This window comes from Chlamydotis macqueenii, chromosome 2 (assembly GCF_036417535.1).
Source record: "Chlamydotis macqueenii isolate bChlMac1 chromosome 2, bChlMac1.mat, whole genome shotgun sequence".
Classification (NCBI taxonomy): domain Eukaryota; kingdom Metazoa; phylum Chordata; class Aves; order Otidiformes; family Otididae; genus Chlamydotis; species Chlamydotis macqueenii.
Window position 1 is genome coordinate 126,992,713 of NC_141557.1, and position 23,233 is coordinate 127,015,945.

A 23,233-nucleotide genomic window follows, 5' to 3' on the forward strand; every position below is an offset into this window, starting at 1 on the left:
CAAAGAGTTCTTCTTTAAAAAAAAAAAAGATTTCTTTTAAACAGAAACATAACTAAAGCAAAGTGGATGACATCAGAGTTTACTTTGCTAAGATTCATACCAGTTTTTCAACTTCTGTACTAGAATTCATTTATGCAAGTATAATGCAATTTATATGTAGAATGCAGAAGTTAATATAATTACAATTCGTTCATTTTGTAGCCAAATTAGTGTTAAACATGCTAATGTGTGAAAGGCTAGATAAAAGTTGCACCTTATAAAACCAAAGCAGATGTTTTAACTTATAGTTTTAATATAGCAATCAAAGAAAATTCCAAATACTGTACAGTGAAGTGTAGTATAGTACACTATATACTGTTATAATACACTATTGTTACATTACAGATAAAAAAATCAAATATAATTAGTACAGCAATCACAAATAAAACAAACCAAACTGTGCTGGATAACAGCCAGTACTGTGAAGATGGTATCGTTTCTATGCTAATTTATTTTTAATTCAACATGTAAAGCACTTACTGTTTAAAAAGATTTGTTTTCTAAATATATACACTATTTTAATTCTTATTTATACATTTTAAATAGCATTCCCTCCTAAAAGTGCACTCTTTCATTTCTTGGCAATAATCCTCGTTAAACGTAAAATAATTCTGAAAATACCACTTTTGTTTCAACCTTTTATTGCTCAACCGCAGGCGTAAGGGCTCAGAGGGAATCCTGCATTCTAAAGATCTTAAGCAATTTCTTCAGTTTTAAGAAGCTAAACTGATATCCACAAGCAAAACAAAGAAACCACTTACTGTTGTGGTTTTTTAACAGAAGGATCAACTTCATATTATTATTATTTTACAAAAGCATGTAGATTCTGCTATGTGAAAATGGGAGCTAAACAAATTAGAGGTAACGGTGGCATCTTCTCAAATCATTCATTTTTCACACATTTCAGATTGAGCATCGCTCTCCCAATTGTAAGCATACTGTGAATTTTATCACCTGGCATTTTCAGGGCATTGAAAAAATAACAAGCAACTCTGCTAACCTTGTGACAGTGACAATAGATTCTACTTTTTGAAAGACTGTAAATTAAGCATTTTGGTCTTGAAAGTATGCCTGTTGTACAGGGTTGCTGGCAAACAGCCTTGTGGCACTGTGCCTCTGTGACACTGCTAGAGCATTCTGTCGGAGGCAACGTCTAGCTCACATTTTCTATTTATCAGAAGACTAGTAAACTATATGGGATTCACAAAACCAACAATATACATTGCTTTTTTTGTGACTATAACAGTGAAGACATTCCAAATAGATCTATATGATTTCATTTCAAAAGCTATTTGTTGTCCCTCACTAAAATGCAAACAATTCACAGAGAAACAGCAGTATTAAAAAGTCAAGCTTACTAAGCAGCCAGCCATTTGAAGTAGTAAAAATCTTGCATTTGCCTGAAAAACTGATAAAAGTGATCTGTTCTCCTGAGGTTTCCCATATGCTCATCAGCAGTCTAGTTCATTCTCTCTTTTTTTTTTTTTCGTACTAGGCCTGTATTTTCAGTAATCGTCTTTCATTTGGGTTATACATACAAAGCCATAGTAAAATTTAGGATTTTCAAATAATTTAAGTGGTCTTTGCCATGAGACACTGCGTGGAAGATGGTTGGCCCCTAGACAAGAAAGTAATCAAGGCAGGGACTCAAATAGAATTTAGAACCACAGCCTAAGTCCAGAGGCAATTCAGTAGCAAGAAGTTGGAGGTTTGTTGAGAAAGGGACACCCTTCACACCATTTGAGAAGTCCTACAGACAGGGCTTTACATCCCCATTGAGTCAATGTCTTCCCTGCCCTTGTACCCCACCACCATTTTCCTGACTCTAACAAGCGCATGGGTGCTCCCAAGACAGGCACACAGATTTGCCTCAACTTACATTCGCACCCACTGCTAGCAATCAAATGAAACATCTGTTCAAACTTACACTTCAGTGTTCTTTATTTCACTTCTCCTGTACAGTTACACATCTCACCAGCACGTAGATGAAGTTTAGCTTCACTTGAGAGTATCCAAAGCCATCTTTCTCAAAAACACTGTATTTAAATGCATGAGAAAGCTACGTGAAATAAGAACACTGCAAAGAAATATGCATAATCCTGCTTTACACCAGAAAAAAAATCACATCCAAGATCTTGTGATTCTGACACCATTTTACCATTCCTTTTTGAGAACATTTTGTTTTAGGAACTGGAGAGTTCTGATCTACATGACTTGAGTGGACCAAGATGACATTAAGGGCGAGTCAAACACAGCTATTATTTGTGTCTCTTTCTATTTAGATAAGAAGAAAAATGTCAAATTACTGCTGAAATGGGAAGTGTGTCAAAATTAAACCAAACTTTCCTCTTTACATAGTAAAAGGCACAGAAACTTCCATAGTCTTACCAGAAAGGCATGAAAGAAGTAAGCATCTTCCCTTTAAATAAGGATGATGTGCAATAAATATTTCAATTTATTTCAAACTTAAAATTCTCTCATATACACTGCTCATTTTTTTCAGCTGAGAAAGACTTATTTTTCTAAAGAAAAGTGTACAAGTGTCAAAGTGATAGTTACCTTGTCTAAAATGCAAGAGATCCAGGTGATTCCTCCCCCTCAGCCTCTCCTGACTTAAACACCTTCCCAGGAACATGCCACTGCTATACTTCTCTAAATCTCACACTGTGACAAAGCACAAGCCTCTACTCAACATTTTCTATATAGAAATAGCCTTCAGACAGCTGGACTGATTCATGGGAGACTAAATGTTTTCAGAAGTGATGGCAGGCTTCCAGCTGCTGCATGTGCATCCTGTTTCTCATTGAATAAGCCCTGCCAGTGAATCAGTGCATCAGCAAGGTCAGTTCTGGTAAGCCAAATTACTTCATACATTCCAAGCCTCCAAATTGCTAACTTACAGGTTAGCAATTTGAGATCTTAAAATTTTTGATTTATTTGTGAAAAGGTGATTCTTATTTTTACCTATAAGTAGTGTACTAAATCATAAAATATTTATTCCTTTTACACAAAAAGTTATCCAATAGAAGCATTTTAACTTACTTTGACAAAATGGGGGCTATCCTTTAAGTGACTTGCTTCAGTTAATTTTTACGTACAAAAATAAATCCTCCCCCATGGGACATTTTATCATACTAATGCTTAGAACTGTTTAAGTGATTAGAAATGTAAAAAGTGAGGAGACTTTTCTGAATACAAACATATACAATACAAACAACATTTGTGAACTGGTAAAAACCCACATGTGCACAAACAAAGACTTCAATATTTAAATGCTCTTAGTTCCTTTGAAGCTGTATTAACATCTTTCATCTATTCAATGTTATTTTACCATTAGAGGAAGCAACAACAGTGCACTTAAATATGACTATGAAGAGAAGAAGCAAAGTGCAGTATCAGATACACATTCCATCCTTAGGAAGCAAGCACAATGGCTGCTTCTTAAAAACTAGCACTGCAGGTCTGATGAACACGCTTCCTAAGTGGATACCAGCTATATTATCACTGATGCAGGGAAATCTGCATCACAAACTGAAGTGAGGCTAATAGAGGTGGGCAGTCTTTACAGACACTGAAAAAGCACGTATTCCTTGTTTCCATGGAGTAAACAGTGAGCTTCCAAAAGCTCAATTATCACTGAACACTTCAGGATAATGTATGTTAGAGAGTCATTTCCTTCCAATAAATTGTTAATTTGCTTTGAAGAGGACAGCTGTTATTTCCTTTTTGCCATTACTAACCAATGCTAGTAATCAAAGTATTTTAAAAGAAATGGATTTGCCATTGAACATTTGTTGTTTCTTGCAATTGTGAACTACTTCTCTCCTGTAGTATTAAAAGTTGCACAACATCCGACCAGCTCGGTATTTGGGAGGAAATAAAAACACGCTATCACTTACTAACAGAGCACCAAAATGGTTGTGTTGGCTCAGACAGCCATGCATAACCACACCACATTCACTTCATCATACACTAAGTAGCCTTTTTTCTAACTTGCTTAAACTGACAATATGCAGAAATTAGAGAGTTTACTAAAGTTACACTTATTCCAAGATTTCTGACAAGCGTATACAGCCGTATGAATGAAAAAGTTTGTAAATTGGAGGAAGTGCCAGCACAATGTAATTCAAGTACTGTATATGCTGCATTATCAAATTTAGCAGAAGTTTCATTTCAGTTGCTTTTTGAGATTTGTGTATAATTTATGTTTATAGTGTATTTTTGAGTGGAATTAAATACCTGGGACAGGACTAACTTTGTCACATCTCTAGTTTTGCCTGTTCTAGCCTTTCCAGTAACCTTAAACTAGCATGGTAAGAACTTTGCATGGGCTTAAATTTTAAGACTTTTAAGGAATTAAAAATTACAAAGAATTTTTAAGAACCCACATTTACAGCAGATATTCATCTCAGTGCATTTCCTAATAACTAATTTACAGGTAACAGAGCCAGCCTGGGCAGCAGTATGGTAATATTGAAAGCTATTGCCAATCACACACTTGCTTATCATGCACTGAATAAGATGATATAATCTTTGACATACATACAAGATTTAATAACTAATCACTTTGTGTGGCCCAGCCAATAAACATTACATTTGAACGGTAATTTCTTCTACCCTTATTAGATTTTAACCTATCAAGAGTGATCCATTGGCTCAGTTGCATTAGGGATTCCTGCATCTTGACTATCCATCTCCTCAAGCTCCTCAACAGAATTTCCCTTTTGTGCTTTAGACCTTGCAGGGAAAGTTGTTCCCACAGAATTCACCATGTTACCATCAGTTGATTCGGTATTCAAGTGTTCAGTACCACCTGGTGCAGAAAACGATTCGGGTAAGCCAGCCTGAAAGCTCCCAGTTTTAGCAGTTGAACTCACTGCCTCTACTTTTCTTTGAGATAGATCAACTGACGCTGACTGCTCTGTATTCTGATCCCGCAAATGTCTATCCATTGAAGCCTGAATAGAAGAGACCATTTCCTGCAACTTTTTTCTCTGTGCCTCAATCAAAGTGGGGTCAAGCTGCCTGCTGTCTCTCATTGTCACAACTCCTGGAGCAATTCGGATAAGCTCACTGTTACCAGAGGCAGCTGTGAACACAGAAGGCTCAATTTTAGCAGGACTGAAGTCTGTTTCTGTGCTATGCTTTCTTAAAAGTGGTGTTTCCCTGGCTCTTTGATCATGTTGTTGACTACTAGATGCAGTTCCTAGGGAATGGCCCTTTCCTTGAAATGCAGTTATGTTATGTAGTTGTTCAGATTTCTTTTTCACTACTCCACCACTACCCAGCTTCAGCATTCCGTGCGAAGGACTTGCTTCTCTGCTTCTTGCAGTAGCTTCTGCTCGCACTTGATTTAAAGCCTCTTTAACCAACTCTTCAACATCGGGACCAATAGGAAAGTGCCCAGCAGCATCCACACACAGCTCTAATCTGTCTTCTGCTGCATTGTACACGAAGTTTTTACCAGGCAGATGTGGAAAAGTACAGTGCTTGCCATCAGCCAAACCTATAAAGACAAAAAAAGTTATTCAAAGTGCTAAAATATTTTAAGGCATGCTCTGAATGCGTGGTAATTATTGTATTTAAACTTATTATATCAAGTCTGTAAAAAACAAACACACTGAAACTTACTGCTGTGGGGAAAAAAAAGAAACAATTTAGGCTTGTATGCCATAGGACAGCAATCACAGTATACCCCTCTGATGCTGCTGCCTTCTATGGTAATTCTAATGAAGAGACAGGGCTGTAGTAGTACTAGATAAAATAACCACCTTGCTGGGCCTTGCAGTTCTAATACAACAGAACTTAAAGAAAGAGTATATACGTGCAGTAATACAAAGCAAGCCAAACTCCATCACCACCATCACCCAGACTCCTACCCCAAAACCACACAAAACCAACCAAACAAAAAAAATCCCAGAAAACTGCCAAGGAGCACATTTCAAATCACTGTCTATCTGGAGAATTACTAGTTAAGACCACTTCCAATCCTAGTTAGAATTGTAGTAGGATGTCAGGGTGTACAACTGCTGCTAAGCCTGAGGAATTTCAAATTTGCTGTTTGGCATCTTCTCCGAAAGGATGTGTTGCCAGATAAACAAAAGTGTTTCAAGCTTACTATGTTTAGTAGTCCTGGAGACTGTAATTATCAACCTTGACAAGACAAACATGAAGTATAATATTTTTGATCTGCTGTTTGTTTCATTGCCCACTTACAATTTGACCGACCTGCTAAAATTGAGAGTTCACTAAACAAATTTCAGTTCTGAAGTGGCTCTGTGTAAAAAAATGGGCAACATTCGGTTTTACAGTTTATAATCATAAAATACAAAATAACTCTTTCAACTCTGTCCCATACAGGTTGTGGTAAAAGCAGTAAGGTATCACTTCAGTGACCACAGTTTTCTGTGAGTTAAAAGCTATCTGCAGATGAAAACTTAGCTGCAGCAACTGTCTTCAGTTCTATCACCTATGCAAGGAGAGCTACAATAAAAAAAAACGCTTTTCAAAAAGTGCCCAGAACAGAGAAATTAATGGGATTTTTCCTCACATTCTCTTACAATTTTTGAAGAAAATCACCAGAAATTATGCAAATCCTATTTCTGTGTTATCAAATACAATGGAGTCAAAACAAGTATTCTGGGCATCAATGGAAAAGGTCATTCAATAATTTGAAAATAATTTGAATAGTTAAATTGTTTTTATACTGATGAACCAACTGACCAATCTCTCTCATCCTCCACAGCTTTCAATCCACACACTTCTACAGTTGCAGAGAATCTACAGATGAGATTTTATTTTGAGAACTTCAGACATGTAGCTCCTTTCTCTACATATCCATGGGAACAAATAACCAGCCAAAACACATACAGAACAAAATTTAACCCCAAACACCTATCACTCTAACTTAGCCTGAAGAACATATTTTAACTACATAATTTCCCAGCTCAATCTTTGTTTGCAAGAGAGAGCTGTAACAGCTTCTACGATAGATCAAAACTGCCTCTGAAACTGCAATCCTGAAATCTCAAAACAACATCTTAAACAAGATCTACTAAATCAAATTTCAATTGATCAGCAGTACCTACATGTGACAGAAAGCTTTGTTCCAAATGTCCAGTGTAACAGTTATATTATTACATTAATTAAAATATTACAAATAGGTAAGGAGCTTCTTTAAGTGAAAAAAACCCACTGTTGCACACTGTAATTGTTTAATGTGGAAATTTAGTAATTCATAAAATGTTAAAAACATATAAGTACATTAATGCTGAAGCAGTAATTCTACCTACCAAGGCAGTGTCAAATAGCTGTGCAAACACAAATGCAATAATGTTCAAATACAGAATATCATCTCCCATAGCATAGTTCTTACATTGTCAGTTGGCAAAAATGACTTTTAAGTCTGGCATTTTCTGTGAGTTAATGACCAGCTGGGTTAAAATCCTTTGGATTCACTGCAGATTCTCAACTCTGGCTAGTCATTAATCTATTCAAAATGTCCTTTCCATCAGGCACTGTTTAAGCTAATTCACTTGCAACAAACAATATACCAGTCCTTACTGTACAATCATAGTAAAAGAAAGAAAACTAAAAGGAAACAGATCTGCTATAAGACACTTGCATGCTAATTCTACTACCTGGGCTAATAATTCAGTAAGAGAGAGTGGGCATTGAGTAGACCACACATTTTAATCACTTCAAACAGAACAGAAACTATGTGGTAAAATACCTTTTTCCAGAAATAATCAAGATTAAGGTAAGATTGATAAAACTGCCTAAGAAGAAATCAAACAGTAAGGAAGTAGCAAAGGAATCATTATTATAGATGAAAACACAAGAGTTAAAGTATGAATGCAAAGACTTCAATAAGAAAATAAACTTTAAATGAGAGAAAATAACTGAACAGTACTTTCTTCTCTAAAGAAATAGATGTTATTCTTTGTGGGTAGTATTTGTAAAGCCATCTAAAAATCAAATATACTCTAACTAATTGCTTGGTTATTCTGCACATAGTCCAAGATACCACATTTATCAACACAAGAAGGGGATAGATAGCTTTGCTTTTCAACAACAGTCTTAGGAATATGAAAGATAAATTTAACCAACCATTTGAATTTAAAACATGTAGTACCCCATATAAACTATCTACTAAGAAGCACGCTAGAAAGATGAACTGCTTATCCAGTAAGTGTTTTAAAGTATAACAGGAATAGGTCCTATGATCTTTTCTTTGTTTGATCTTTCCAGGAAGAAAAAAACCAACCAACCAACCAAACAAACAAAAAAAACCAGTTGACTTATGGAAGTTGTTTGTACAATTCAGGAAGTTCAAATGGAGATGAATGGTTGTAGAGAAAATTTCAGAAGAGATTTAATTTGAATGAACCAGTCTCAGTCAGATTCCCTAGTCTTAGGCTCTCTGAGAGAGCAGAAGGAGTTCTACAATATTATGAAAATGAAAAAGTAACACGGTAATAAAATAAAAATGTATTTATGCTTAAAAATGACTCAGTAACAATTTACAGTTTTAAAGATTTGAAAACAGAGGAAGGAAGGGATAAAAAGAAAAACAAAAAATACCTGTGGTTTTCTTCATTATGCTATAGAATACTCCACCCTGCTGAAACAACTGAGGAAGCCCCTTTGCGTAAGACCAAACATCTTCTCCTGTAAAAAATCAAACACCATAATTAAACAGTCATATTTTAATATAATAGCCACTGGCTGAAAATGTAACTCCTTGAATTAAAAGCTGAATCCTCACTCTCTTCTATGCAGTTAAGAATTTGAATTTTTATTGCAAATTTACAGAACAGGAGCCCAGGACATGAAGAAACTTTCAGGAAAACATACCACTGTCTGCAGTCAAATATCCTACATGTTCTAGTACAAAGGTTCCTAAATTTGATTTGATCCAAGTTGCAGCTCCTGGTTCCTTGCCAGACCCTACACATGAGTCTCCATTCCTCTCCTACCCATGCTTTCAACATAAAACTAGGAAATTACTAACACACTTCCAAACATCAAGTACATACCCTTGCACATTGAAACTTCAGCTCTATATCCCTACACCTTCTCAAAAATCAGATCTCGATTTCACAGCTGCCATACAGCAGAGTTTATACTGTAGCTGAGATACAAACAGCCACACGGGCAGCTGCTTAGAAGCTGTGTCTGTACCTTGCTTTTCTTGAGAGTTAATAACAAAATACCAACTGTGAGGCCCCAGCAGTCCTGTGTAACTGGCATTTTTCAAAGATGCCAAAAATGGCATTGAAATGTGACAACTTCAAATGTCACAGAGGAAAGAAAAACCCTAGACTATGTAAGGAAAGGAATATCAAGAACAGAAAAATTGGGTTATGATGACAGAATATCATTGACCTAACAGTACCTGAAAAATCAGTTTAGATCTGCATTTTTACCTATACCCTTTTCCTCATTTTGCCAACCACTTACCTGCTTTAGAGAAGCGATGCGTGACGTAGCTGTCAAAGTAGTGCAAATAAAAAGTACTGATAAATTCCATTCTTCTGATGCAAAGCCAACTGCTGCATGTATACATTTTCAGAAAAAAAATTGCTTTTCCCACTTCATATGAAACACTCAGGGAACATACTGAGATACTTTAAATAGAAATTGCATCCCTCTTTAGGCATCAAAATCTCAATAACCATGTGTCTCAATTTTCTATTAAAACTGGAGAATATAAATCATCAACTGAAATTAACTGGATGCACTTACTACTTGCAATAGAGATAGCTGGAATGTGTGAGGTTGTAAAATATTACCCACTAATATCTCTTTGCTTGCTGTCAAGAGCAAAATAAAAGTGAAAAGGTATTTTTAATAGCTTCCATATACTAACTATAAGGCACATCTAAATCCCTCCTTGCATTTCTTTACTGCATACCCCACAAGGTACCTGTGGCTACTCTTCTATCCCACACACCTCAGGTGGGAAAAGGTTTCACCCTCGTGACAGTGGCATTATGCGCTACATTACCCTTTGAAACCCTTCAAGCCACCCTGCAACTTTTGTGTTTCCCTTCCCTGACAGGCACAAGACTCCATACACTTGCCTGCTTGTCTGTCACTCACTTCTCCACTTCAGGTGTTACTAAGTACCCATTCTCTATTTCAAGGTACAGTGCATCTTCATTGTGTTTTGTCTTTAGACATTTTAAAGACAGGAGACCTATATAATCTGATTCATTTTAAATGCATTCCCTTGAACCATACATGCTCTGGTTCACTGCATTCATTTGCTCATCAACCTCACAGATTTGGCCTTCATTTTCTAGCAAGAACATCCCAATAAAACCAACTACTCATCTTTCTTATTTTCCATGATCTACCTAAGAAGGACGTCTTGTATTTTGACTTTATCCTGGCAGCTCCTCTCTGCTAACTTGCTAATAAATTTGAAACTCCTCTCCAGCTCCCATTGACCCAGTAAAAAAGAAAAAAAAAAAATTAAAAAAAAAAAATTTAAAAGGAGCATTCTCTTCTTCTCCTCACTATTGCCACTGCTTTCCCTCTTCTTCAAACAGCTGCACGGCGGGAGGACAATTACTGCTGATAAGACTCTCACATTTTCACTATAGTGAAAGGTGTTCACTGCTACCCTGCAGCCCTGTTCTCATTTACATTTTGAAACACAGTGGCTCCAGAGCATCACTGCTGGGGCTTGTCGTTTTCCCCCAAGCAGCAGCAAGCTGAAGTCACAGGAATCAAAATGACCATTACACTGATAAGTAACAGAATACAGTTGTCAGTCTGCCGAAGCTTGGGGAGGCCACAGCCAGCAGCCACACAGTGGCTGACTCTATACTAAGGACTCCTACACTGCTGCATCTAGCAATCCATCCTTATTTGAAGGCTTCCCTTCCCTTCCACAAGGCAACCACCAGGCTTTTAGAAGAAGCCTGGTTTTATACATTAATGGCATTCTGCAAGGAAAGACTCCCTGTTCACTCCGGGCATGATTTTTCAAGCCTTGCACCAGAGAAGGCCTGTTGTTTTAGACAGCCTTTTATGCAACACTAACAAGGACTAAATGCAGAAAAGTATGGAGAGCAGGGCTCACACACAAAAGCATCAGCCACTGAAAGAAACACAAACTAACTATGCTGTTTTGATAGAGATCTCAGATTGGAACACCAAAAAAACCCCGCAATTACAATCAGACTTTCCCAGATCAGAGGAACTACTATGTGTGATTCAACTAAACTGTTTTGAGGTTTTTTGGTTGCTAGTTAGGTTTTACTGTTTGCTTTGGTTTTGTTTACCATGGCAATAGTATGTTTATAGGTCACAAGTTAATTTGGGTGATCATTTAATTAGATTTAAAACTCCTTCAAGACATTACATTCATCAAAGAGATTATGTTTTCTGCACTATTCCCACTCCAGTACACAGTCCTTCAAATGAGAGACCTCAGCCCCACAACATTAAGGTATGGCAACAAATGAAGACTATCCTATCCACAAGCACACACTGCTGAGAAAAAGCAGGTGCAGGTCAACCTATGCCAGCAGAAGCCCAAGACCATCACTTCATACAGCAGAGAGGACACACAGAAGTGCAAAACAAATCAAAAGCTCAGTTGAGAAACATAGGTTACAGGGAACTACAGTTGGCTGAAAAACAAGCTGTTTAAATCCACGCAAACTGTAGTATCAATTAATATATTTAATTTAAATCTGGCTATTTTGATACCTTGTGCACTGACAAATTAATCAATGCAAAACAAATCAATCAAAATAGATTAATACTTGGCTTGCATGTATCCAGAGTGCTTTTGCATGGGTGTTGATAAAATAAGTTTAAAAATATAATGTTTTAACTATGTTAATGTAAAATTAAAATTCCTTTAGTAATTTCCTTATAGAATTCTGTATTTTGAGCTAAACAAAAATAAAGGAGAAAACATATTATGCATGATTTTTTGTAAAGCTAAGTAGTCGAGAAATTACAGTATCTAATTTCCCAAGGCTTATTTTTAAGTTATATACACAAAAATTAAAGAATATGGTCTAAAATTTTAATAAGTTGACTAGCTGAGGCCAGAAGAGAAAAATTATAGTAACTGAAATGTGAAAGAAGCATTAAGTCAGCCTAAAGGAGACCCTCTATGAAAGAAAAGCTTTTAAGCATCCAGAATGAATAGTTATAGATGTTTGAAGACACACTTGCACTATGAGCATGGGGGGAAAAAAAAAATAACCAAAGCATGTCTGGCCCAGAGAGCTATTTCAACAACATCTCCCCTCTCTACACATTCTAATCTGACTGTATTAGATGAACGCTTTTAGCGGAACAAAGTTACAGGAAGAGCATGCAGGATAAGCTGACTCTCAGAACTTTCCAGCATTGGTTTTTCGCAGTGCAGAAACATAATTGAGAAACACTGAGGCTTCTTGTCCCACGAAGGCTGAATATACCACCTCGAGGAACAGCAACCCCAACACTCTTAAGAAAGTGCAAGGACATAAGAAGTTTCTTAGAGTTTGTGTCCCCATTGAAAAGTCACAATTTTAAGTGCTCAACTGTCTAGATTTTTTCTACAAGTATCTCTGAAGGAAAACGAAGCCCTGATGAGAAAAGCGATTATATAAAAATAGTATCTTACTCAGGAGCTGCATAAGTTGTTATAACTGGTTGGTTTATCATTTGCTGACACTTTTACTTCTGTTAGTAAAGCAAAATGGATGCAGTCAGAGAAGGGTGAGGTAAATTCTATTCTAATCTGTGCTTTGAAAGCAGAGTCTAACAGCAGAGAGAGTCGAAGACAAAAATCAATTCTTGAATACAAGATGAGCTCACAGTTTACAGATAAATACTTGTGCAAAAAAAAAAGAGACACCTTAATGCTGAAGTCACGGAGATACTTTTAAAGCAGCTCACAGGTTTTTGTAAGCCAATAACTACAATTCCAGGAGTGTTTCCTAAAAACAGGAAAGCACTCTTTTAAGCTTCATCTCAAAATTAAGACAGCTTTTAAAACTAACCTTTTCCTGCACTTTGGAACTGTGGTGTAAATGTCAGTGTGAGGAGGTAGCTAGAGATTCAGCATGCTCTCTTGCAAGAGACACATGAGTAAACAATCAGGCTTGGAAAAGAATCTAAGTTCTGCATTACGAACTTCTGACATACCACTCTGTGATTATGTAATTGTTTCGTTTCTAAAACATCACATGCTTTAGCCACACCAAATCCCTCCAGTAAAAGAGAAGGCTCCCACAAAAAAAAAAAAAAAAAAAAACAAAAAACCACCCAAACTGTAAACACTACTATCCAACTGGTTCATACAGGTAAATGTATCTAATTTCTGTCCTACTACCTGCCAGTAAGCAGCAAGAACTAGGAAACCTGATGAAGAAAGTACACAAATGAAGGTCCAAGTCTCCTGAGTCCAAATATGAAAATAAAAACCACAGGCACCCAAGAAAAGTCATTTCGTCTTGAATTATTAAGTTAGCTAGATTTATGTGACTGACGATTTATAAGCATAGCTTTGCAACCCCATGTCCACCTTTGGGATTCAAATCTGTGTTTAGCTTCTTTCAGTTTCTCCTCTGCTTACATTTTGAAATAATACTTTTCAGAACTCTTTAAAAAGACCAAATCTTCACTTAAAATTAGCAGATTAGCTAAGGAGACAATGTTGTATTGATTTGCTTAAACCAACACAACTCCCTGTGGGAAGAAATGCCAGGACTGTATCCTACCACAAAGATGACAATTCGGTCCTCAAACTCCCAATGAGCAGACATTCAGTGTCTCCTCTGCTCTGAATTTATTTCCTGAAATCTGAGGGAGATGTAGGAAAAAAGAGTGCATGTAGCTCACACACAAACACATCAGATGTGTGCCTAACGAGAGACAGGAAAAACACATAGAGAGACAGAAGAGGAAATGCAACAACTTCTAAACAGCAATTTTTAAAAGAGAACTTCACAGCAAAGGAAGGAAAAGTATCTTATATGCACATTTTTAAAAGTCATGACACTAAACAAATCATTGACAGAATGTTAAATGTTCTTGTGATACAGGAATAAAGGAACTAACCTTCTCCATGGTTACAGAAAAGAAAAAAAAAGAAAAAGGTATGTATGTAACTAGTTTGTAAAATGTTATCTTCTACTTAAAAATACAATTTTAAATTATAACTTGAAGTCAGCCTTACCCATGAGCGTTGCTAGAAGACAGAGAGAATACATCTCCTTATCGACTGGCTCTTGCAGTTCCTTCGATGAGATCTTACTAGTCACAGCAACGTCTTCATGCTTCACGGCATGGGCTGAGTGTGCTGAAGCAGACTGCCTGCTTTCCTCCTTACCTTTCAGGATTTCTATTGCAATCCTGTCACCATGCTGCAAAGGAACAGGCTCATTTTCCATGCCTTCTTTGGGAGGCAGAAGCTCTTTAGGAGGAAAGCCATAGCGAATACATTGCAAATACGGAGGAATATTAAATTCTCTTGCTATGCTTTCCTGTAGTTCCAAGAAGGTGGTAGTGCACTTCAGAGTGAGCATGGACTGCCTCCCATCATTCGTGGTTATTCGAATTTTCTTTTCTTTTGTAGATGTTGGAGAATATGGGGTTTTTGTTGGTGTAGGAGGTGCAGATGACGGCCCCTCGCGAACAGCCCCAGGAGAAACAGTCCTAGGTTGCCCTTTATGCTCTTGTTTCAATTTTTCACTTTTCCGTTTTTGCATTACGGAAGCCTGGTCTGCAATGTTCTGCTGAATAGTTCTTTCAGCTTTGCTCATATTCAGCTCCTCCTTGTGCAAAGTTTTTGTCTTCTGTCCAGTCAAAATAATTTTGGTTGGAAGTTGTGACTCTAACTCTTGTCCTTGCTGTACATCATCAGCTCTTTGGGCATGAGCACCATCAATATTTACAGGGGTATAATCATCAGGGTTCTTTTTGGCAGTTTGATGCAATATTGTGTTGACAACTTTCTGAACAAGAATCTCACTACCAAATTCACCAGGGAAGTGCTTCGTAACAAGTTTCATGGCGACATCATACACGTTGCTGTTCAGAGATGTGTCACTTTCATACTGGAACCAGTAGACCGTCTCTCTCACCACTCTTCCACCCCACTCTAGAGTAATAGGAAAAGCTTCAGGGAGATTATCATATTCTTTACCTTCCCAGTAGTGCTTGAATCCACAGCCACATTTGCCACCTGTGGACCTAGTATTAGTTCTGTCTCCATCCAAATACGAAACGGATCCATCTTCTCTGACACGACGCACTAAGTTACCATGACACCAGTTACAAGCAGTCAAACTACTCAGGCTATAGTCTGGTACCAGCACATCTTTAGCAGGGTTGTAAGAACACACCAAACTGTTCAGGGGAAAACTGTAATTTTTGTCAGGCCTCAGTTGGCCGTGGGTACTTTTTGCCAGATTATAGAGTTTCCCCCCAGGAGCCAGCCACTCTGGAGGAACATGATGCTCTGAAAGGGCCCCGCAGATGAGGCACCTGTGAAGGCGGTTGTCCATCACTGCTTTTTTGGCAGCTGCAGTGACTTCTTCAGGCTGTACTCCTATTACACCAGTCCTTCTGTAGAAATACTGATGTACATCAGCTACAAGACTGGGATGGATACCATGTTTACGCATGAAAACCTCCTCCATTGCAGCAACGAGCCTCATCAAGTACTTATCTTGTAAACTTCTATCTCCTCCAATAACACAGCCACCGTCCTCCTCTAACCTGATGTACTTTTTGATGAGGTCTTGAGGAACTCCCCAGGCTTTAGGAAGTAGCTTCCTAGGCAGTTTAGGTAAAGCAGCACCTTTTATTCCAACTAGAGGAATATAGTGGTTACGTCCTGAGCTACTCCACGCAATGCAGATCGGCTTGTTCAACATGCCATCTTTTCCCATGCATTTTTCTAGAGGTACCAGACCAGGGAGGAATGTCGCTGAATAATCTCCAGAGCTTCGCATTCCGCTCAAGGAGTCTAACAGGATGATAGGCCGGTGCAGCACATTGGCCAGACCAAAGATGTGAATATTCCTAAGGCCCATTGGCACACCTTCTGGAGGAACAAACAAAGGGTCGCATTCGTTGATGATGTCCTCCCACTCTGCCGCATCGATAAAGTCATGGAAAAGTGCCTTGTAGTGACTCAGATTCTCCTCAAAATGCTTCTTTAGATTCTCTCGCAGAGCATGCCAGAACAGTTCCCTGCCAACAAGCGCCCGCGAGACTGCGTGGACGAGGCAGTGGCCGTCTCCATCCACATGGACAGGAATGAGGCACTCCTGGCTGTTGTTTGCCTTCTTGATGTCTTCCAGAGTGTCGTGCAGGTAGATGAGGCTGCCAGAGCGGTCCTTTCCGTAACCGATGGTTTCAACATGCTCCGGCTCGATCAGGAAGGCGCGGTCACCCAAAAGGGAGCAGTCAAAGATGTCTCCCTGGTTCATCTCCGTGAGGAGCTTGGCTTTGCCAGTTTGCTTATCCATACCGTAGCGGGCCAGGATGGGAGCCAGGAGCTTGCAGTGGTAGTTGGAGAGGCCCATGACTTTGACGAGCTCGGTGTTCCTGCGGGGCGGGCCGGCGCCGCTGACGCCCAGCAGCGCGTTTCGCAGCAGGTTGTGCAGCACCAGGTCGGGGTCCGTCACCTCCTCCACGGCCAGCAGCTGCCGCTGCTCGTGGCGCTGCCCGCAGTCCGTGCACTCGATGCTGCCGCTGCTCTGCGGCCCGTGGGCCGGGAAGAAGAGCCGCGCCTGGCATTTGGGGTCGGGGCAGGTGCCCGAAAAGATGCGCCGGTCCCGCTTTTTGGAAGCGGCCGGAGGCGGCGGCTGAGGCTGCTGCTGAGGAGACGGCGGCGGCGGCGGCGGCGGCGGCTGTTGCTGCTGCTGAGGCTGGGACATCGCTCTGCTCTGGCCGGGCTTCACCCCCACCCGCGCTCCTCCGCCCTCACAGGCTCATCCCCTGCGCCCCGGCTAACGGCCGCCGCCTGACAGATGCCGCCGCCGGTGCCGTCCGCCAACCGCCCATCCACCGAGCACCCTCCCGCCGCCGCCGCCGCTCCTGGCCCCCACCCCCGCCTGCCCCCCCCGCGCCGCCGGCAAACGCGGAAGCTGCCGGCGCCGCCGCTTACTGCCTCTTCGCTGCCTTAGCCGTTGCCCGCAACGCAACGGCCTCTCGCACTTCCACGCTAACGGCGCACGCGCGGTGCCGCAAGGGCACTCGGGAGCGGTAGTCTTCGCCTCCGCCAAGGCCTGGCGCGGGGAAGGGAGGGCGGAGGGAGTAAAGACTACAAGGACCGTGATGCCAGGCGGCAGAGGGAGGGTGGGGGCGGAGCCAGCCGGCCGGCTGCACCGACCCATTGGGCTCCTGGGATATGTAGTCTTCAGCCGGGTGGGCGGTGGAGGAGGGGAGCCGAGAGGGACATACTTAGGGCGCTTGGCAAGCGCTTGTTGCGCTTTCTACGGTAGGGTACTGCGGAGGGGCACACTGCTGTGTTTAGGGCGACATCCCCACATATGTATTCTTCTTCTGTCCCCTCCGTTCACCCCCGCGTTGTCACCCGCCCTCTGTCCCCCCCAGCATGAACAGTGAAGCAAGGCTCCCTCCCCTGTCACCTGTCCCTCTGGGCAGGCACCCAGGGAGGGAGGCTGCTCAGACTGCCTGGAGCCGAGGGGCTCGGTCCCGCCGCCGGGCCTTGTTCCCCGGCTTTGTCCCCATCTCCTGACAGCGCTGCCTGGCCGAGCTCCAACAGGTCGCTGCCGAGAAGGGGCTGACAGAAAGGTGGGCATGGCGGATGGCCAGGGCCCAGCACAGCGGCTGGGCCACAGTCTGCACCTGGCTGCTGCTGCTGCCCAGAGAGGGTCTGAGTGCCTGGGGGTGAGCCCCGAGGGCTTCCTGGGCATGGAGGTGTTCACACAGCACCGCAGGCAGCACATCCTCCCAGGCAGCAATCCCCTGCCAGTGTGGGCACGCAGGCTCAGGCCCCCAGCATGTGCCTGCGTGAGTAACTGAAGCCAGGCCTGGGTAACATGGGGCTGGCTTTGGCTGCAGCGCTGAGCCTGCTCTTTGAACTCCCTGGGCTTTCTGGAGCAAGATACACCCTCCGCAGGGTTTCGCTTCCTCAGGTTTCGTTTCCCGAGCAGCTACGCCAGGCTGCTTCTCCAGGAGGTGAGCTATATAAACGGAGGTGTTACCCAGCTGCTGGCTGCTGATAGCGCTGAAACAAGACACGAGGAGACACAAGAGCAAGTTGCTAACATAAGTGATCCCTCCTGCTGGTGCCACATAAGGAGATAATGAGGAAATGGAGCTGGTGCTCACTTTATCTCCAGTGGCCGTCTGAAAAGATACTTCACAAAAATGAAAGAGAATAATGTTCACAACTGCCAACCTAATTACACTATGCTGGCAGCATGTTCATGCGGAAAGCTCAATGAGGGTGACTGTCAGCATGCAGGTTTTTTTAAATTGTCTGGAAGCCATTCCAGACAGACATTTGTACTTTAATAAAGGAAAAAAAAAAAGCTTAACTTCTGGAGGACAAGGTAGCACCTCACTGGGTATTGCCAAGTACCAGAGTGACCCAGCCTTACAGATACAAGCACAAAAATGACTGCTTCCTCCCTCCTTTGTCATCTCGCTTCCACCAAACACCCAAGGCCTTACCTATTCTATAGTCACCCAAACGATTTAAAATGAGAATAAAAATTATATATAATATATTGTGCTTTTACTTTCCAATACAAAGAGCACGTTGCATTTTTATTAATCCATGAAAACTAATCTATGCAACTGACATATAAATTATAAAGATTCGGATGATTAATACATACAAATTCTGTTTGTGTGCTTTATCACAGGCTTAAGGAAAAAAATTACTCCAGGCCTGGCCCTGTGACAGACTGAGCACTGCCACCTTCCAGTGACAGCAGCAGAGCTGTGCATGCTCATTCCCTCTCAGTTACAGTAATTTGTGAAGCACTGAAATATATATATGTGTGTAAATGTATGTATTCCACGGCATAATCTTTTTTCTGATCTTTCAAAATCTGGGACAGGTTTGAAGCGGAAAAGGTGAAAATTATGAGACAGAGTTTCATTCTTGCCAGCTAGTAATTCTTTTTTATGTGTATGACAGTAAAGTAGCAGAATCACCAGCTCGATAATCCTGCCAATGTGCCCTGTACTTGGGGATAAATCAGCAGTCTATGCCCATTCATTCCTTAGGCTTCCCTTCATAAGTAGCAGGAACGCAGTAAAAATGCAAATAGGGAAGGCTCTGTCCTCTGTGGAACTGTGTGGCAGCTATTGAGAATGGGCGCCATTCAGGGCATTGGATGGTTACAACCCTGTGCTAACCCGGCTTGCGTTTTGAAGGAATGTCAAAGAATTTTTCTGTAACATCGCTGGCCTCGGGGGCAATCCATTTCTTCACATATGGGAAATAAACACTTCTGTCACCGTTTAACAGTACTTTGTGTTAAATAATAGGTAGCACCCTGGTGAAATAATTAGCTATTACTGTCAGAGCCGACAGAAATTTTGATGTTTTGTTTACTTCCCTAGCCAGATTTTTTATGAAAGCACTTGATAAACTATGACTGTAAAGTCAAAAGAATTTCTCCTTCCTATTCCCTACATTAATTTAACTGATAAATGATATTTAATAGAGGAATGTATCTTTTATGGTGACTTGACCCTACTTAACATGAATGTTTTTGATGAATTACATTTTAAAGTATTCCAGCTATATGCAAACTTATAATGACAATTGATTGCTCAAGTAATTTCTGCAACAATAAACTTTCATTACAGAATCTTTGATAAAAATCACAACTCTCTGGCAAGCTAATAATTTATGCAAATTAAATGCATATTTATTTACAAGCTTTATGCACTGTATCTGGCAAACAGGATAAGGAAGTTCTGTGTTGTATCACTGAATACAGGTCGTGCAAGTAACTAAGCCTCTAAGCATCTTTAAAGGAGAAAGAACTCAGGAAATACAGTGTCTGCCTTGTTAGTAGATAGCCTGCAGAAGTATGGCAATAAGTCTTACAGCAATAACCGCACTATTTTCACAGGCAGTGCAAACAGCAACATCACAGTCAGTAAAGCAGGATAACTTTCAAATCTACCATATACTTGAAGAGTGCACTAATTACGAAGTTAAATCTATTTATAATGGGTCAGAAGACTGATTAATTGCCAGCAACAGGATATATTTGAACCCATGCTACCTTGTTGATGAGAACTGAGCACTGCCAGGCAAAATACCAGGCATTAATTTCAGGCCTGGGATGCAAGACCTAAAATTGTAAGTTTGATCTTCACCCAGTGCTATTCCCTCTCTTCTTTGTCATTCACCCTCAGGAAATGGGTCATTCCCAGGTGAAAGCAATTATTTCTCACCAGGACTCGTTTCTTTGGAAGAGCAACGACAGAAGTTTCCAGCTAAACAGAAAGAAAAGGCTCATGCAGCATGCCAAAGAGCAGATCATGGTGAACTAGAAGGTGCTCTATTTTATCAAGAAGTGAAAGTTATTATCAGCCTCCAGTTACAACTCTGTAGGCAGTAGCATGCTCTCCATACCATGCATTATGGACAAAGAGTAGTTAAGTGTTGTGTTATCTTAACTGAATCCCTGGCAGAGCTGATCCTGCTTAGCCTGCCAGACTTGCGGTTTTGCCTGGCCTGGCCCTAAAACCACTCTGTATTTCAGCTTTACACTCGAGAAAGAGGAGAGAGAAAACACAAGTGTGAGCTAGAGGGGAGATGGCAATACCATCACAACCCACACTGAATGCAACATTTTTTTATATAGATATGACACCCTTGTGTCTAAAAAGCATGAGTAGGCCCCCACTGGATAGTACGTACGATATCATAAGTACTATTAGGAGTACCGGCTATCTGCAAAGAGTCAACAACAGCATGTGCTGCACCGCACGGAGCAGCTTCGAGTCCCATGCAGTGTGGACTCTTGTATTTATCGCTCTCATCAAACCAATTCTGCACTCACTTCCAAACTGCTGCTGAGCTGCATATATTCTGTTGCCCTTCACTTGAGCAGGCGTTAGTAAAAGCCCGAGCACTAACCCCCATGCTTACTGCAGTACGCCAGAGGGGTGTTGGTCATACGCCTCCTTGCGTCCCTGTCCTCAGAGGCAGCGTGCAGCCCAGCACAGTGTTCTGGAAGGACAGGAATCACCACTGAGCAACTTCAGTTCAGCTTTCAAAAAACCTTTGGATTAATTACTAGTGAGTCAATGGTGGTTAGAAAACAGCATCTGGCTTATTTTAAGGACCTGGGCTGGTAACTCTTGTCCTGGATACATCCAACTGAATAACTTCCATATCCCTCTCTACTGCCCTCCAATGACTGCCAAAATGAGAAACTGTTTTCCTTCAGTGCTTTCACAGTCAGAGCTTGAACTGCTGCCATTTGAAAAGGTTCTGCTTTTCACACCACTAATAGATGCACTTTGTTGACACTGATGTCATTCCTACACACGAGACCAAATTTGGGCTGCTCAAAATGTGGTATGTGTGTTAGCAAAACATAAGCACGTTAGGAAAACAACGTGCAAAAAGGAAATACTGGGCAGAGGTTCTAACACTAATTGCTGCTATCCAAATAACCTGCTCAAAGGCTTTGCTGCTGCAAAGTCAATGTTCCCAATGTTTGTTCAGGTTCAGCCTCATCCAGTAAGAACAGCTCTACAGCTGAATCCCAGGCAGGGACAATCGCAGCATCCAAGACAAGCTGCTCAACGGGTACACTGTTTGTTTTGGGATTTTTTACCTATGGTTTCTTTTTATTTCTTGGCTCAAAATCTGATTCCGAGGCCCTGTCTTACAAGCAAATTAAACTGATTTCACATGCAAACTCCTCTGCAAAATTAAGGCCCCACATTTTTTATTCTGAATATCTCTTCGAGATGTGATGTCAGCACAACTGGCAAAAACAAAATAGATTCCTCAGGACAGTAAGTGTCCAGCAACTGTCAACAGAAAATCAATCTTTAGGGCAGTAGACCGTTAAAAAAGATGAGAATGTAAGTGTTATTAGCTTAGATGTGGAACCTGATTACATGGAAGTCTCAATGACAATTACTGTGAATATTTATCTGCTTTCCATAGTGCTCTGTCAAATACAAATCGAAGGAATTATACAATCCCATTACACTAAAATCTAAATGCCTCAAAATGAAATAGCTTGAGCAACTAACACACTCACTGCTGTATTGATTTGTGTGTTCACAGCGTATCCACAGTCACTGATCTCAGCAGCTGTTAAAGGTTCACTTAAATCTGTATGACATTCACGTGTATTGAAGGGTCCCGATTTACTCTCTGGTCCTCAGTGAAATTCTCTCTGCAAGCATCCAGGTTAGTAGACTAGAACAAGCAGCCATTTCCAGTACAGAATTATTCCCAAGTCAAGGATGCAAATGGGTGACAAAGACAATGGAAGGCTTTCTACAGAGAACACAGAGCAGTGATGCCTGGCTTATGATTGTGCTTAATTTGGGAAGTATTTGACAGCTTGAGATCCTGTATTTTTCAGAGTTGAAGACATAGGAGAGAACCTGGTACACAAATATGAAATGAGTGGGTTGGCTGGCTGAAAAAAAAAGAAAAACAAACAAAGCCATTCTATCCTCAGACTGTCTCCGGAGGGTTTTAGCCTAGATGTTATGGCAGTTCAAATATAAACTAGATGAACCCTTCAGACTGGTTTGTTGCCCTGTCCTTTAGCAACCGAGCATAATGTCCCATCTTCCAAAATGCACAAACACTCTTACCACCAGTAGCAAGATGTTATAATAGTTTCTCATTTTCAGATAGCTCAAAAGGTTCTTAGACCTTTATACACCTATAAAGGTCTAAACTGCAGCTCTTGTGTGCATGAATTCCTTGCAGGTCACTAAACCTAACAACCTTCCGATAAGTGGGATCTTCTGCCACACTTCCTTGTCCTGGATGTGATTTCTCAGTGTTGAAATAGGTGAAAAGGAGGTTTACAAAAACAAAGAAAGGGCTCCTTACTACTGGGCAGGAATTGCTTTGAGGAGAAGCTTTTTCTTGAATCTTATTTAAAACAAGTTACAGTAACAATGAAGATGTATAATCTATTAAAAAAAAAAAAAGAAGAAGTTACATCTTTTTTTTTTGCCTCTGAGAGGT

At 40.7% G+C, this 23,233-nt stretch overlaps 1 protein-coding gene across 1 annotated transcript; it reads right to left on the bottom strand.

Moving 5' to 3' along the window:
• Window positions 1-270: 270 nt before the first annotated feature.
• On the bottom strand, window positions 271-16,946 carry VCPIP1 (valosin containing protein interacting protein 1). Its single transcript, XM_010129789.2, has 3 exons — window positions 14,234-16,946; window positions 8,623-8,709; window positions 271-5,545 (listed from the first exon to the last, which is right to left on the bottom strand). The coding sequence occupies exons 1-3, from the start codon at window positions 16,941-16,943 to the stop codon at window positions 4,677-4,679; spliced, it is 3,666 nt and encodes a 1,221-aa protein (XP_010128091.2). The 5' UTR covers window positions 16,944-16,946; the 3' UTR covers window positions 271-4,676.
• Window positions 16,947-23,233: the final 6,287 nt, after the last annotated feature.

Bases quoted from the DNA above. Each gene is read 5' to 3' on its own strand.
- VCPIP1 (XM_010129789.2), bottom strand. From the start codon at position 16,943: ATGTCCCAGCCTCAGCAGCAGCAACAGCCGCCGCCGCCGCCGCCGCCG. The intron at 8,710-14,233 runs GTAAGGCTGACT...GATTTTTTACAG, and splicing joins TCTTCTAGCAACGCTCATGG to GAGAAGATGTTTGGTCTTAC. The intron at 5,546-8,622 runs GTATTTTTTGTT...TTGTCTTTATAG, and splicing joins CATAATGAAGAAAACCACAG to GTTTGGCTGATGGCAAGCAC.